Source organism: Triturus cristatus, chromosome 9 (assembly GCF_964204655.1).
Source record: "Triturus cristatus chromosome 9, aTriCri1.1, whole genome shotgun sequence".
NCBI lineage: Eukaryota > Metazoa > Chordata > Amphibia > Caudata > Salamandridae > Triturus > Triturus cristatus.
In genome coordinates, this window is record NC_140592.1 from 879,128,316 (window position 1) to 879,145,465 (window position 17,150).

The 17,150-nt window shown below is 39.1% G+C and overlaps 1 protein-coding gene across 24 annotated transcripts in view; it reads right to left on the reverse strand.

Moving 5' to 3' along the window:
• Positions 1-473: 473 nt before the first annotated feature.
• The window catches only part of EVL (Enah/Vasp-like), a 546,687-nt gene continuing 530,010 nt past the window's right edge, over positions 474-17,150 (reverse strand). For all 24 annotated transcript variants that reach the window (XM_085626391.1, XM_085626388.1, XM_085626384.1 and 21 more), the window contains 3 exons: positions 14,623-14,689; positions 9,633-9,690; positions 474-1,081 (listed from right to left, as the gene is read on the reverse strand). In XM_085626391.1, the coding sequence (XP_085482517.1) occupies positions 1,044-1,081; positions 9,633-9,690; positions 14,623-14,689 (163 nt within the window). In that variant the 3' untranslated portion in view covers positions 474-1,043. The remainder of the gene's footprint in view (positions 1,082-9,632; positions 9,691-14,622; positions 14,690-17,150) is intronic.

Consider the following 17,150-nt stretch of genomic DNA (forward strand, 5'->3'; position numbering starts at 1 on the left):
CCATCGAGGGATGCATGGGAATTCCCATGTTCCACCCATAAAACGCCTCCCTGAGGCAAAGTAACATAAGACTGTGCCTTAGTTACTTTGTATTTACTAAACCATGCAAGGCAGCTTCGCGTGGCTTAGTACATTTCTAAAAGTACCAAAACCCAGAAACAAAATCTTAGTAAATCTTACCCATGGGATTTTAGGTAAAGGCGGTGTGAGGGTACTATTTTACATGAAAGATGTTCCCAGGGCTTATGTGTTCATGGCTTTTCGATATTATAGGTTCAAAGAGATTTAGTCACTTCAGCCACAGGTAAGTGAGAAAGTGACATGCCCATTTCCTTCTTTCTCCACGCAATTCGTTAGATAGAACACAAATGCTCTTCATAGTAAACAGTGAGGTTTTGCACCTTTGTGCATATAGTGATTAACAGTAAAGGAAGACAATTTCCAAGAAAGTTAGAGGACACAAAACACAAATGTGTGGACAATAAACAGTTTATTACCAATATGAACACAGATACTGTGGTGCACTGACGTACCATTTTAATATTGTGATAACTTGGAGACACACATTTGTCCTTTGACTTGTCTTTTACCAAGTCTGTTTTTTTCTGGTGATGCCACAATACATTTCCGTTGGCAAAGGGTCTTTAACATTGCAGACTACCAGTAAAATTACTCTGAAGTCATCTATTAAAAGCAAATGGCTCACATATTTCCTTACCTACTACTAAAAGAAAAGTAATACATTTAAATAAGCAAATATAAAATACAAAAAGGCTGACGAGTTGGATGTGCAATGTCAGATGAAATCTAAAAAAATCTGGAAATTTGTTGATTTGTATACTCTCTTTTGATTAAGACTTTGAAATGAAGCAAATCCAAGGCAGCAAGCTTCAAAGTGTGCAGAGTCTGCTAATAAAAAGGGTAAGAACATAGACAGTGCAGATGTCATCCTCCTTCCTTTTGCGAGTCCTTGGAATACTTGGAACGCACTGAGTCTTCTACAACCTGCTGCACATTCCAGAAGGGCGGATGAGGTGTGGGCACTATGTTGTACTGATTCTACTCAACTCTTGCCGTATAGCTGTAACACAACAAAGGACACCATTAGAAACAGCCTTACAGAAGTATGTATGTACAGGTCTACGTTGCTACAAATCAAAGACTTCAGTCAACCGCAAGCTTGTTATGCAGTGTATGGGTTACGCTCTACCAATATTCATGAAAACTGTTCTAAAATTAAATGTTTCAGAATCCATAGTGATGCAATTTATGAACACACACTCTCTATCGACCTTCACCAGAAAACTATTTGGAGAATGCTCAACATAAATCCATACGGTCACCACATGAACCGCCATTTGTTCCATAATAAAGTAAGCAGGGTAATATGTTTTTTGGGCTTGGGTTCATGACGATCAGAATTAATGTAGCAGAGTGCATGGGTAGAAAAGCTACTTTCACTGTTTCAAGACATCTGCTCCATACCATCTAGCCAAGGCTATATACTATGTGGGCAGAGGGGATGTAATGTTGAATCAACTGGATGCGACCACTGCAACTTGGATACAGATTACAACTTGGGTGTGGGCAACTGGTGGACTACGTTAATGACAAATTTCCTTCACTGATTGCAAAACTGAAGTAGCTTTCAAAGTCTCAAACAGAATGCTAGGTGTTGGCTGATTGCTCCTATTCTCCACTATCTGCAGTGACCACCATCCTAGCTCTGTGTCTTTGATAAGCGTTACCCAGATACTTCTAACAATTCAAGAAGTATTCAGCCACTGCCTCACCTGACTGTCTTCGGCATGCGTACAGTGAAACTGGTGGGCTGTGTCTGGATAGAAGAGTTAAGCAGCATGCCAGTAGAGTCTCAACTGTTGTTCCCTAACGTGCTTTCTGCCCGTCTGTACTTGTTTGCAGCTTTGCACGACACCGCCTGTCCAGCAAGTACTCCCTGTTGCCTCCACAACACAGTTTATTGTGCATCTGTTGGCCTATGTTATCTAAATAGAGGTTATGCTTCTTGGATTGAAAAGAAAGGAAATTATATTTGAAAGAAATGAGCATTCTCACCTCCCTGAAGTTGACCAGGCAACTTCTTTTTTGAGACATGATGTAGGGTGAACATCTCGGTTTTGTCATCCTGTGTTTGGTCTTTCCTAGATGCCATCACCAGCTTTACAACATGCCCACTGCTCCATCATACAACTTCACCAGTCAGCCATTATTTGAAACAGTAGGGTCCATGCTGCAATGGGTGTACAATATAAAGAACGCTAACACGAGTCTCGCCTAACTTTTCTACCTTTGCTACATACCATTAACATGTTTCGGCAGCTTGTACTTTTTAATCCCTCACTGTGAGTCATCCCGAGCCCAGGAAGAGTATTTACACTGTCACCAAATCATTTCTTTGAGCTTGCTTGGCCTCTGGTGGGAGCAGAGGGGTTGCACTGCAGCTTATTAAGGGGTGCAAACCTAGGGTACCTGACAGAGTGTTCCTCATCTATCTCCTCAACAGTGTATTACCCGTAACTATCAACTGGCCTTATATCACCCAAAAAGCGAACTAGCTGAAGGTCACCCTCATGACATCGGGCCAGGTGACAGCTAAGATCACCCTGACGGGACTTTCTGTCTTGGTTACTTTTCAGTTTCTACTACTCTCAGAAGCACACTCATGTTCCCATGCTACATCTTGCCAAGTCTGATTGTGCTTAAAAGCCACTGGAAGGAGAAGAAGCTGAGCATCCATCAAAGGGTGGTACAGAGAAGCACGCCATGTTTCATTTTTTTGTTTTGGGTATGTATGGCCTAGAAGGGGAGGGCATAGGAGTTTACTCTGCTAGTTATATAATTCTACAAACTGTGCTTGATATACCTAAATGTCAACATTTTAATTCATTTTGCCCTGGCAAAGATCTTAAATGGAAATATGTCCTTTTTTTGTGATATTAAAATGCGTAGTACAATAGAGCAAAGTAAAGCCCCTAGTAGGGTATGATAGGCAAAGTAAATTATCTTGCATTGGCATGGCGGTATTGTGTTAAGCAACTCAGGTCATTTGCAAATTTGCCATTTTATATGCATCTGTGAAAAGAGTGTCCAAGTTTGACTTACCTAGAAGTGACTAAGCAACTAACTGATTTATGAAATGATAGCACAGCAGGGAGATAACAGACCTTAATATCAGTCAGGCGCTCATCATGAGTGACCCCGTAAAATTGTACAGTTAATACTGATACCAAGCGTTATTATCTGGTCTTTTAAAGGCATTTCAATTTAAATTCCTTAGTTTCTGACCCTTTTCCAGGACCATATTTCACTCATCCGGTTTCCAACCAAGTCTCAATTTAGAGACCACTCGTAGGGAGGGATTAAGTGTTGAGTTTCAACCTTCGCTGTCACAATGCTGTATATTTTGACCCCCTTTGTAGTGGTGTAATTTGGCAAAAATCATGAGTCGCATTAGTGACATCATACATTCTTTGTCCTACTGATGACAGCACAAGAAGGGGCTTCACAGAAACTTGGACTGCCCTTCTCTTAATCATTTAAATGTCCACATACTTTAAAAAAATACAGTACTTGGATTGATAAATTGCATGGGATTCAGTAAATTTGCACGTAACCACATACGTATAAAAACTCTTACCTTACCTATCCATTAAGGACAGTACTGCCTTAATGTAATTCTGTAAATGAATTCTCCACAATTAAAACTGGCCCTGTGGAACCCACGGAAGTGCATTTACTTTCCAAGAGGAATACCCCACCCTTTGTGCCAGCTCCACCCATCTGCAACTGTCCAATACCGCTCACGGTTCTCATATGCAGTAAGGGAACCTGACCTATGCCATTTGAGAAAGTTAGGATGACATGGGCGATGCCACCACTAGGTCTATGTTTCTTTCTCATGCAGGCTGGGTCAGGGGGTGCCTGAAGGATAGCCAACGCATTGGAGATGGATATCTCTTGCTCTGACGTGGCTCTGGATTTCATTAACATAGAATGAGACCCAGTCAACCCAACTGTAAGACCTCCGGTTAAGAAGGCAATCTACTGATGCCTCGGTCTGGGAGAAGCCCAGACCCATGGAAGTCCTCACCAAGGAAAGGCTCCTGATGTCAGATGTCCCCAAAGCATCCATAACACTCCGTCCAGAGCAAAGAGAGCTCCATGAGGAGAACACAGACATCATTAAAGAAGGAAGCCCACCTTTCCTGGACATTGGTTGTCTCTGCTTACCCCAAAACCGGTCCGAGGACGCTTTTTTTCGGACCAGAGAGGACCTGGCCTAGCAGTTCGGGCTGGACTGTTCCCATGAGAAGCATGCTCAAGACTGATTTGCATATGGCTGGGTCCAAACTCATGTGGCATAGTGAGCAAAAGAAAGATGGATAAAATCTGTTGACTGGGGGTGAGTAGTTGAAAACTTTCAGCACCCCATCCATCATCTTGTTGCGTTAGCTATGTCTCTGCTTGCACTCATCCAGTGAGAAGGGAAGGTATGTAGAGGTCTCCAGGCAGGGGTTTTCTCTTTCTATCTGTTCAAGTGCAACAAGGAAGCAGACCAAGGAGGGCTGTTGTGCTATTCATCAATAACCTTTGAGTACTACCCAAGGCCTTTCACTGGGATTAGGCCCGCACTGCTTCACTGTCACTAGGAACTGCTGAATTGCTCTTCCCTTCATGTGTCTCTACCACAGAAAGACATGAAAGCCAACAATTTGTATTATGTTCAGCCTTGTATGACAAAATTAACTGTACCTTGTGAACCAAGTCCACACTATTGGGTTAATACATTCGGAAAGGAGTGCAATTAAGTGTATGGCTGAGCTCAGTGGGATCCACAATGAGAGTGTGCAGAGTACATTTGTGTTTTCGATTCATTTATTTATGGTGTTTCTATGGTACAAAGTGTATTGTGTTATGTATTCTTTATGGTATAGTGTGTTGCCAGTATTGTTTCTAGTTTTCTCTTGCAGGTACCATTCCTGGTCCATAGCCTTCTCATTGCCCCACCTAGATACTGAGCTCTAAGGAGAAGGACACATGTCTTATACAACCAACACGATGCATCGCCTTGAGACCCTCACGGGTGAGTAGTGCACTTCACAAATCCCTGATTTATTGATGCTGTAGAGCTCTCTACAAACCTCCCACCCGCACTTAATGCACCTATTGTCACACCTGTTATTTCCATTCCCTAGTTCTGGTCACCACTAACTTGCCTGGTCAGCCACCACCAACAGGTCTGGTGAGTGACAGCTTCTTTTCATTTACCTCATTCACAGCCAGCAAAAAGAACAATGCGACCTCACCATGTGAATTAATCCCCCTAATGAAATACCACTGGTTGGAGTTAGTCTCTCGTAATGGATAAAATAAGGAACTCTGACATGTATTTTCTCCCAAGTACTAATGTTTTTTGGGTAATGTATTTACATTGGTTTTATGGAAGGTGTATTTCACGCCCTGCCATATGGGGCCTTTTTGTTTTGGCAAGATCAGGATGGCAAGAACATATCCTGTCTCAAAGGAGGAAACATGAATATTTGACCTCCGTCAAATCTTTTGGCCCACCCAAGCAAATATTCAAACTTCAGAGCGACGCAGTAGAGACATCTGCAGGTCCAGAGTCTTGAAAACTCTGTAGTTATCTCACATTGCCATGAGGAGATCCTGTAATGAAACTTCAACAATTTTGCCTTGCAGAAAATAAGTATGGCTGCAGTAAACATTGCATCTATTGGAAGCAAGGGTGCCTAGCCAAAATGTCAGAATTTTGTTTTCAGGTCAAGAAGTCCGCTAGTTTTCTCTAAAGTGACATGTCTAAGCTGAGTGAGGAAAATATCCAACAATAAAAAATGTCATTTTTCCAAAAATCATATGTTCCCTTATGTTAGACTTTTTTTCTATTTCCAAAGAATAGAACAATCATATGTCTTCAATTCAAAATCATCTCGGCAATAAAGAGCTTCAGATCGTCCAAAAAGCAAACATTACTTTTGAAGTACAAGGCCTGATCAACAACTTTGACATTATGCCTGTGGCTGTTGACAATTGTTTCTGTAAGACAGACCACAAACAAAGTATTTTTGTTAAACTTCATAGGGAACAGTGTTCCACAAAAACAAATGATGGGATATTGGTTTTTCATGTCAATCCAAACTGTGATGGCATGGTGAGCAAAAATGATGGATTTAACCCAGATCTCTTGACTGAGGGTAAATCTTTGATTTGTTCCACATTCCATCCATCATTTGTCTCTTTTGCTTTCTCGCCCTAAGTGCACCAGGTATGCCCAGACGTGGGTCCCGGGCTCACTGTGCCACTGGATTCAAACTAACGTGGCTGTTGCGGTGTGATACTTCGAAACAGGCCCCCATGATGCTTGTTTCTGATCCAGCGAGGAAACCGGCTTGGCAGTTCAGGCTGGACTGTTCACATCAGGAACAGGGTCCTGACTGATTTGCATATGGCTGGGTCTAAACAGAGGTGGCATGGTGAACAAAAGAATGATGGACTTAGCCAAGCTCTCTTGACTGCAGGTGAATGTTTGATTTGAAAATTGAGCAGCATGACGAGCTGTGGGCTGTATTTGGGCACGGGCGGACTTGCCTCTACTATGCCTTTTGGTGTATCCATGTAGCTGTCTTGCATTTATCCAGGTGGACTGGTCAAAGAAGGCTCAGATTTACAAACCTGTCATGCAACACAGCTCAGAACCCAAAGTTGCTGAGTGGTGTGACTGGGAGAAAGCAGGAAAGTGCCATATCTTCAGAGATATGGCCCTATCCTGCTTTCTTCCTAGCATTGGCGCACACTTAGGCTGCCGAGCGCCACACACAGATCTTTGCACCATAGTGCACAGTTTGGGTGTGTGCTGTACAGTGCAGCTCACATGTAAAGTGGGGAAAGGTTAGGCAGAATTAAACCATTTCTACTTTTTAACTACTACTATCAAGTGGTTATCATTAGTAGATAGGGTTTTGTGTCTAAAATCGTGGGTGGATGAACAGGAATGCCCATGTACCACCCATGGAACATCCCCCTCTATGCAGAGTACTGGTTTGCAATACTTTTTGTTAGAAACCAACACAAATACCAATTTGTGTTGTTTGGTAAATCCCCAAAAAGATTTTGCAATGGGTCTGCATTAAAAACACAAACCCGATGCAAAACCTTTGTAAATCTCGGACCAACTGGCTTCACCTATGTTTCCTACCAGATGGGGATGCAATACATATTATAAATAGGCTATTAGAGGGACCTAGAAAGCCAAAACTAAAGGAACTGGAACAAAGAGAACAATTTTAAAATGCCATCCTTTTTTAAAATCTCAGTACAATTCAGCAACATAAAGCGTTTGTGCAAATTAGGAAAAACAGTGGAAATGTTTTTAAAAATCTGCTGCTCAGCAGAGTCAGTCAGAGAACCAGTTACGTTTTAGTCAAACCACTGTACAACCATAAGATTTAAATACTTTATAAAATAAAACAAAATTTTTAAGTGTTTAGGCAAGTACAATAATTAAAGCAGATTATATGGGTTGCCTCCATTTCGATCTGCCATACGTATTGATGAGAAACAGGATCAAAGATACTCCTTTTGATCATAGAATTACAGTGCTGATATACACATGGTTGCCTCCATTTTGTTTTGTCAGCTTATATGAAGCAGTCATTGTAAGGACCATTTGTTTGAAGATATACTGATTGTGATATGGCACTATGCTGGTTACTCTCTCGTGTTAAGTAAGATGAGGAGTGTTCTCCTGGGTAAAGGGTGCTTAACATTTTTCTTAAGTTTCTTTCTTTTTCCAAATTTAAAATGTCTTTATTCAAATTAAGTTCAATTAGGTTTTCCTTGTTTTCTTTAGGTGACTAGTTTGTCTTGCCAGAACAAGTCGTCATTTGGAAACAAAGTTTATCACTGACGTCTGGGAAGCCTCATAACATTTTGAACTGAGGTAACCATTATGAAGAGTTTGTAACTTTGATTTTGTGTGTTAGTACAACATAGTGAGATCATTTAATATTTTTGTTTCGCTACACTATAACACTCTATTTAAAGTAGTATATTCTTTAATGTTAATTTTGAATGTAGTATAGATTTGTGAATCTGTTACTTTGGAATTTGGTAATGTAGAGATAATATCCACCTATGAAATGTATACTGATGTGAATTTGACTTATTAAATATGTACCTATTTGATCTGATGAATTTTTCAATATTGGTTTACAAAATGTATTTCAATGGTGTTCTCTTGTGCCTTGGTGTTTTTTGTGTTCTCGTGTACCTTGATCTCTTATCCTGGGGTTGTATTTAGAATTCTTTTAAGACCATTCTCTGTCAGTGATAGAGGGTATTCAAGATACAGTATAGAAGTAAGCGTTGTTAACCCGCTTCTTATATTGTCTGAGTAACTTTTGTATGCACTTGTTATTCTCTGCATTTATTTGATGTTCATACATTTTGATTTTACAGAAAAACGTTTGGCTTTTTGAAATAGGCCCCGATGAAGTGATTTTTATCTTGAAACACGTTAGCCTATTAATACTGGGAAAATAAACCTGAAAGAACATTTCTTTGCCTCTTGTATTGCTTCTTGGTTTGAAGAGTAATGGTGTCCTGGTACTAGAGGAGAAGAAGGAGCATCCCATTAGAGCAATTATTTATTTGAACAAGCAAGGTTTAAGAAGTGTCTTAAAAGTGGGATGATCGGTGATGGTACTATTCATAGAATTCAAGTGTTTTAGTCTGGGTTATCGAGTATGGAAAATTGTGATACTTTATCGTAGCAAAAATATTGAGGACCAAAATATCTTAAGGTATGTGCATAACAGGGCAGTGTGAATTTACTATTCTTAATACCACATCTACGTACCTTGAATTTATATATATATATATAGTATAGAGAGAGAGAGAGACAGTGTTAGGTATAGAAAATCTATACATATTGACCTGACAATATTTTTTTGTCTTCGATATTTTGACTACAATATACTCTAAACCCAACTTGATATTTAGGACCTACACTAATTCTAATTTGTTGCTACCATATTTAACAATGAACATCTATCTTTGCGGATTATATAGAAGCTGGAAATCTTTAGCAGACAAGGCAGCATAGGAAAGGAGGGTGAAAGATCTATGGGCCTCATTATGAGTGGCCCCAAATAATCCCTGTTATTTCCCTTCCTTAGAATTACGTTTACCGGGGGTCCTTGTAATTACAGAGGCATGGAAATAACAAGAATTATGGATTATAGGGGAATAACATAAGGAAATCAGACTTACCATACCAATTTCTAGATGTTTTGTCCCCCTATTCTACCCAGAAACTTCACTTGCTAACAGCTGGTGATATATCTTAATGAAACCACAGAGTAGAGGTGTTCCTGTAAAAATGTTAATTCCTATGGGCCTGGTTACCTGCCTAGTCTTAACTAATGAGCTGTTCCTGATGAGGGTCTAAGTGGATTCAAATTGCTGTTTCAGTAGCTTTTTATTAAAGCTATATTGTAAAGTGTTAAGGCTGCAAATACATTTACAGACTTACATGACATGACAATATCATTGGAGAGCAAAACACAGAGAATCTGCTCCATTCACTCACTTACCATCAATGATTTCTTCTTTCACTTTGTGCAGTTCTCTTACAACTTCCTCCAGGATCTCCTGAGAAGTCAAAAAGGAATTATAATTATTAGCGCTTTACATAAAATTACCATATTGAAAAAAATAACATATTGTTGATTTATTCTAAATTACTTCCAGTGGAAGTGGCAAAGGTAGAGAGAATCTTAATATTAATGTTCGTTGCTTGCCAGGAGATCATGTCACCCTTGCGACTTGAAAGAAATCTTTTTCAAGAAAATATAAATTTATTTTTTTAAATCCAGGAAGCAATTTGTATGTTTACTTTTTCAGCAAAGTAAATGAAAGAATGTCAACATTTTATGAAAAAAATTCCACAAAAATGTTTTGCTGATTTTTTTTCTCTTGTTGCTGTTTAAAGGGAATAACCACAAATTTTCCTCACATTTTTTTGAAATTTGTTGGAAAATTCCTATAATTTCACCCCACTCCCCAGTAAACTAGATTTGTTTTGTATGTAATATTTGAACACATAAATAAGTGCAAAAAGTAGGCCTCAAATTAGTTTAAACATGCGTTGAAGAAATCTGGGCCTGATGTACAATCACTGGGCCTGGTGTACAATCCGGCAGGACATGAAAAGTGGGTGCAAACTGGACATCAACCTTTGGTGACCTGTGACTTATCGCTTTGTGAGGTTACTTGTATATAATATTGTGTTGAGTTGCAAAATGATTAGTCTCGGGGGGTGGAACAATGAAATGCCTTATTAATAAGGCAATCTGTTATATGTGAGCCATGCTTTTGACTACCAACACAGATGTTGGCCTGCAAGGGACAACAGACCACCATCCTTGTGTTGGCATTTCCAAACGGGAAGCTTTTTTCTTTATTTTTTAAAGCAGCCTGTATTCTTTAAAGGAATAGATGTTGCTTTTAAAAACTATGTTTCCCAACCCAGAGAAAATGGGCCAAATGTACTATTCACTGCTACAAAATTCTGGTTGCAATCTGAGATCAGTAAACAATTTTTAGAACCAACCTATCTACAAACAGGTCGGTTTGAAAAATGCAAATTCGGAGTTGGTCACAATTCAACTTAAGTCATTAATATTTATGACAGAATTCCTTAATTGCAACTCATTTCGATTGGAGGCAATCATATGAATGGCGGCTTGCTGAGGTCAGGAGACCACCATGCCAGTGTGATTGCCTTTCATTAAAATGCAGCTCATTTTCCTTGAAGGAAACAGGGTTATGTTTAAAAAGAAAAGTTAACTTTTTACAAAACGTTTGTTGAGAGTAGGCAGTAAACAATTATACCACTGCCTACCCCCAGTATTTTTTTTTTCATCTTTCACAAAGGGGAAGCGGCCTCAAGGGGACCATCTTCCATTTTGTGAATGGGTAACCACAGTAATATTGGGATAAGAAACTTTTCAATGATTTAGGACTGCTATTTCGATCTAAAAGCATTGATTGGAATATCTATTTGGAAAGGACGCCAACTACACACCCATTCAAAATAGCACTTGCTTATGCATTTCTAAACCCATTTTAGGAGTCAGAAAAAAGTTATTGTCTCCTAAAATGGGTTTAGGACATTGCAAAAATGGTTTTTCTTGCAGTTGCATACTCTGAATTGGAGCTTTACAACCACTTTGTACGTCTGGCCCTTAATCCCCTACACTAGCAAAGGACCACCCACAGGTTTGACACAGAGAATATGTGGATCTCCATTGTGAACCACAAGTGTGCTGGGTCTCTTTCATGAATATGAGGGAGCGTGGGAAAGATTAGTAGATTTGCAGACTGGCAAAGCATTGCCGAGCAGGACACCTTGCTGGGATCAAGAATAGGATAGCGGCCAGCAGGCTAGCAGTTAGTCCCTAACTGTACAGTTGAAATTAAAAATATATTTTCTCTGAGATTTTCTAATTTAGGAGGTATGGTGGTTTGAGATGGCTCTTGGCAAAAATCCACTCCATCTGGGTTTAGGTCCAAAGCGCTCTGTTTTTTTTGGACAGAGCAACAGGGGATACCAGTAACAGGGGATACAGGTTTATGTTAGGATGCACTACTGCCTTAGCAAAGAGGGAGAGTGTTCACTTTAAGCTGTGCGCTGCACATATCAGTTCAGACACCCTGTTCCTTATCAAGACTTAACCCAATGATCTGGTCAGGGAGAATGCAGGCTTATATATAGTTATATGCAGGTGTGAAGAAACCCTAATGCAAGTCACCTCTCAATATGGTTAGTTATTTCTATCTGATAATAGATGTCGTCTTACCTAGTCAGTAAATAACTGTCTTTTACCACAAAAACTGACTTCTAACCCATAGATAGGAAAAAGTATGTATAGACGCTTCTGTTGCAGATTAGCTGGCAAAACAAAGGAAGCGGACAACCATGAGCATGTTAGCTGAATACACATCTGGCTTGTATGCACTAACGCATGTAGACACAGGCATGCACCAGTGTGCTTTTGTGCATGCCTTTGTTCATATGTGTCAGCATGTTAAAGCAAGACCTATTGATTTTGTGCTCGTTTTCTACAGCAGTTCGGCCTGCACTTTTGCTGTCTCCATGTGCTCTAAACAAGTGATGGCAATGCTGCCCAATATATTGATAGCCAAGCCACTGATCTAAGAAAGATGAGTATGGCCTGTTAGGGCTCGAAGGCCTACCTTTACACTACTAACACAAGATTATGGCATTAGTGTGGGAGGATCAAGCCTAGTGAAGAAAATATGATCACCCTGTTGATTCTATACAAGGAAGCCATCTTTGAACAGTAAAACAATAACATAGTATGTAAAATACGGTTATAAGAGGGCTGCCATGTTAACAGTAAAATATGGTGATCATCTTAGAATGATATTGTGTATAGAGCATTATTGTTTTACCTTTCCAAGATGACTGTAACATTGATTCAAAACATGGTGGTCATTTTGGAATAGCAAAACAATGATACATTATGCAATTATGCACAATAAAATTCCAACATGAGAACCACGTTTATAGTCTTCAGTCTTAAGGCAGACTAGGGAGTTGCACACTTGAGAGCTGTAAAAACATCTAAAAAATAAATGCTACTGTGAAAAGAACATAAAAAAGATTTCTGTATGACTAAAATGCATTTGTGACAAAAGTAACACAATCTGACAAAATGTATGATGATTAACCCTACTTTTCAGATCTAAAATAGGTATTCCAATGGAGGCGGAAAGATAGAAGCAGTCAATGGGAAGACTAAGACTAAAATACTCGTCGGCTGATCCAAGATTTGATTGACAATGTCTTAAGCTGATGACTGAATGGTTCTCAGCCAAAGAACCACTGGCAGAAGAAGACTAATTCAAAGCCCGCTATATGTACTTTATATTTAAAAAAAAATAATGCATGCTTTAGTACTAATTTTTTAGACTGTTTTATTAAAGTTACACATTTAAAAGAAAATTGCGCCATATTTGTATGTTCTAACTTTTTATCCATGTATGACCGGCCCTACGGGTCAAATGTGCGTACAAATGCAAATAAAATATGGTTTGAAAAAAAATAATAATAATAATTCAAAGGGGCTTTGACTATTACCAAACCTAAAACTGTCATAAGCATAATGGTCTGAACTAGATTGATGTTTTGTGTACACGTCATTGCCTACGCACAGTCAAAGTTGTTAGAAGGTAGATAAATTAAAGCTGCAAGAGGCTCAGAAAGTTGCATTTGGAAATGCATAAAAATTGAATATGTAATTACTGAGAAAATGGCACAAAATCTTTCAATAGTAACAAAAAAACTTCTGGATAAACACAGATGTAACTCTTTGCAACATATTAGTCTTAACTCAGATCAATGCTTTAGACCACTTTGGCCCAGTGGAAAGTTGTCATAAGCATTATTAATGAACAAATTAGGGAGCTTATTTGGGCTCTGGTGGACTGTCCTCCATTCCACAAAGTCAGCAGAGGGATGTATACAACTGCATTGGTAGAGTACATTATACCATATTTAGAGATCTGTGCCAGGCAGGTGGCGATCTCAAACCTTGAGTAGAGGGCCCGATGCAGGGTCTCTGTTAAAGGCACTGAACGTTTGCTGAGCGGCCCCCATGTTTAATCTGGCCACTACAGCAATGTTTTTTGTTCTGACTCGTTGAGAGTTTTCTCACCGTGTGTGGGGGTCATTTATTTACTTTCCTGTTCTGGACCACCACGTTTTCCGTGGCAGCCCAGCCCAGTAAAAATGTATGCCAGAACATCTGCCTAAAATGGGGGTGGATGGTCTCAAGTACTTTTGACTAATGGCTCAATATACTTCAGTCCACTGGTAGAGCCAGCATAGCATCCACTGGTTTAACCATGGTGTTTACCCTGACCCTTTACCCTGACACTGATAGAGTGTGGAAGTCTCTGCAACTGAATGCAAGCCATGTGTTTTATGGAGTATCCCATTCGCCAAACTCACTACCCCATGCTAATTGGCATGGCAAGCCAAATTTGTCAACAAATGGTGGAACAAATTTTCATAAATTCAAACTGTAATGCAGGCGTAGGCCACCACTAATCACCCTTTCCCCCAAAAGTCAATTAGAACCGGTCTGTCCTCACCCTCCCACCTTGATTAGTTGTAGGCTTCGTGTTACCATGGAATATAGCTCTAGCATTGGATACATTTCTGGAAAAATTGAAAATACTAAGGAATGGGGAGACCAGTTAACATTAACATTCTTAACTGAACGGCCAACCATGAACAACTGGTGATCCGTGTTATCACTCAACAGATATGAGGTGATAGTTCTGTAATGGTCTTAGGCACAAAGGATGTTTGAAAATAAACTCAACAGCCCTTGTATTGCAACCTCCACAGATGATCTTACTTTGCAAAACTAAAGTTACCTTCATCAAGCAATAATATAGTGAGGAAAAATAACCAGTTTGAATAGAAAAGACATTTCACCAAGCTATGACTTAGTAGTAAAGTAAAGAGTTTTGATAGAAAAGACAACTCACCTGTTTCATTCGATCAAAATCTAAGGCGTCCGTAGATACATCATTGCTGCTGTTAACTGGCTTCATCCTATAGGGTATGGGGAAAAATAGGAGGAGACACAGAAGGTCAAAAACCAAAACAGAATTGTACATGGTTGAATCTAAACCTATGAAACATGAAATGAGTGAGTACATTAAATGAAGGTCAGACATTCCAACAGATCCCATTTTGTATTTCATTTTGCCCTGTGCAACAATGCTATTGTAGTGTTAACAAGCAAAACCACTCATTCATAGTACCAGATACTGAACACTTAAGACAGTAACCAACGCACTTAATGGTGCATAATAAATCAGAAATATTATTCCCGCCTAATCTATTATTTATTCAGGTATGTCATTGTATATGTATGGTGCTCTGCATGCACCCAGGACATAGTACTTCACGGTTCACAGGCTCTACGACGGTGGTCAGATGACCATTAAATGAGTACTGTTGAATGAGGCAATAGCAACATCGACTAGCAGCGTGGGACTTGCATCATTTATTTAAGATCAGTTATATATAATAAAAAAGGTGAGTTAATGTCAATTTGAGTGGTATTAAAAGTAGAGTTTTCTGGAAAAAGCAGAGTCAACAGGAGGTTTTCTGTTGCCTAAGAGCATTGACCAGAAGTACACCTTACTACCAATATAAGCCAGGTGAAATGTAAGTGACACAACAGGGTGAAGTTGGCAATTAAGAGGATTTAGAGTATCATCTAGTAAGAAGGAAACTCACAATACATGTTGTGGTTCAGATGCCATTCCACACCCCTAGAGCTAACCTGAATAATGGGTACATTTGTATGACCCTTGCTTGTCAGGAAGAGTAAGGAAGGGATGTCATTTGTATACCTGAGGAAAGGACTAAACCATAGCCATGATGCTGTTCAGTGTAAGGCTGTTAATATGTTTTTTTTCTCAACCACTAACAAGGAAAATGAGTCTACAGGCCACTAGGAAAACAACCACAGTCTGATCAATGTATCATTATGGAAATCAGGGACTCTAGTCCCTAGAAAGGGACCCCTGACTAAGGTTTGTTTCTTAGCAAAGCAGGACACATTTTCTCTACTTATGGAATGAAACCTCACGTTGAATTCCAACCTTAAACAATCAGCTGCATGTAATGCTTCAGCTGACTGAAGAGAAACGTAGGCTATGGAGGGTGATCACAATTGGTGTGGAACAAGTAAAGTGTTCAGCATGGATCAGCTACATTTTAGAAATGGGGATAAAAGCCAATGCCATGCAGAACAGTTGGACTGATCATACAGACCAATCTTATGAAAATCCTGCACAATGCAAGGGCACATCTACACCTGGTGAGTAAGAAAGTGTTATCTTGTAGTTAATTTGAGCAAATTGGCCTACTTTCTAGTTGAACTCTAGATTGTGCTGCTGAGAGAATCTCAAGTCCAAGCTATCATAAGAAATGGGCTTTAATGGCACAATAAAAACCATTTCTTCTAGTCTACAATCTCTATTAAGTGAAGGGAATCCTCCTTAGAAACACTGAAAGAAAGGACAGTCAGTCCAACACCTCAATGCTTCACTTCCATGAAATAGTGTTGGCTGGTCATACATAAAACTGTCAAGGCAGGTAAGAAGAGAAGTAGGGATGCAGGACACATTTTTCGTTTTTTACAGCATTTCCCTACAAACTACTCCACCTAAACTGTTTAGTGGCAAATCTTAAAGTGAATGGTATTTGTAAAACTCCTTTTTATGGAAAATATTTTGTGTGTTTTCATAGACAATTACTTCATTAGAAAATCATTACTGAGAAACCATACGTTCTTAATAATTGTTGTAAAATGTGGTATGTTTTGGTATTTTTAGACCGTTCTTCCCTAATTGGGATCTCATAAGGTTTATGCCACTGTTTTAATTAACATATATTCAGTTACTTTATGTTCTAAATTTGAAGTCAATAAAAAAGTATTATTTAGTTTTCCTATTATTTTGATTTTAATGTAAATCCCAACTTAATTGTGTTTTCTTGTTATTTATTTATTTTTTAAAGTGTAAATGCCATACGTAAAATTGGGGTTATAATTAGGTGAAAAGTTTAGTTAAAAAATATAATTTTAAACAAAATAACAAAAGTTATAGTTAAATGAAGCACCTAAAACCTGTGCGTAGAACATGTCACGAGTGATGCAATATGTGAAGTAATAAGTAGTGCATGGCAAGGGTCTAAGCTATAACTACTTCAGTTAACTATAACTGGTGAAGGCAGCTATAACGTCACTTTAAAGTTTGGATTTTTCAGTGAATTTCTAGGGTTTTCTTTTTTAACATGAAGTAAGATTTCATTCCCGTACTTAACTAACACAACCCCATGGTCCTTTGGCCATGTGCAGCATAGGGTTCCCCAAATCCGCAAAGATATCCTGTTGGTCACTACCGAAGCAAGAGAAAAGGGCTACATTACCAAGAAGGAATTTGAATTTCTGAATGCTGATAACCCCAGGACCCTGGTTCTTTACACCATACCAAAAATA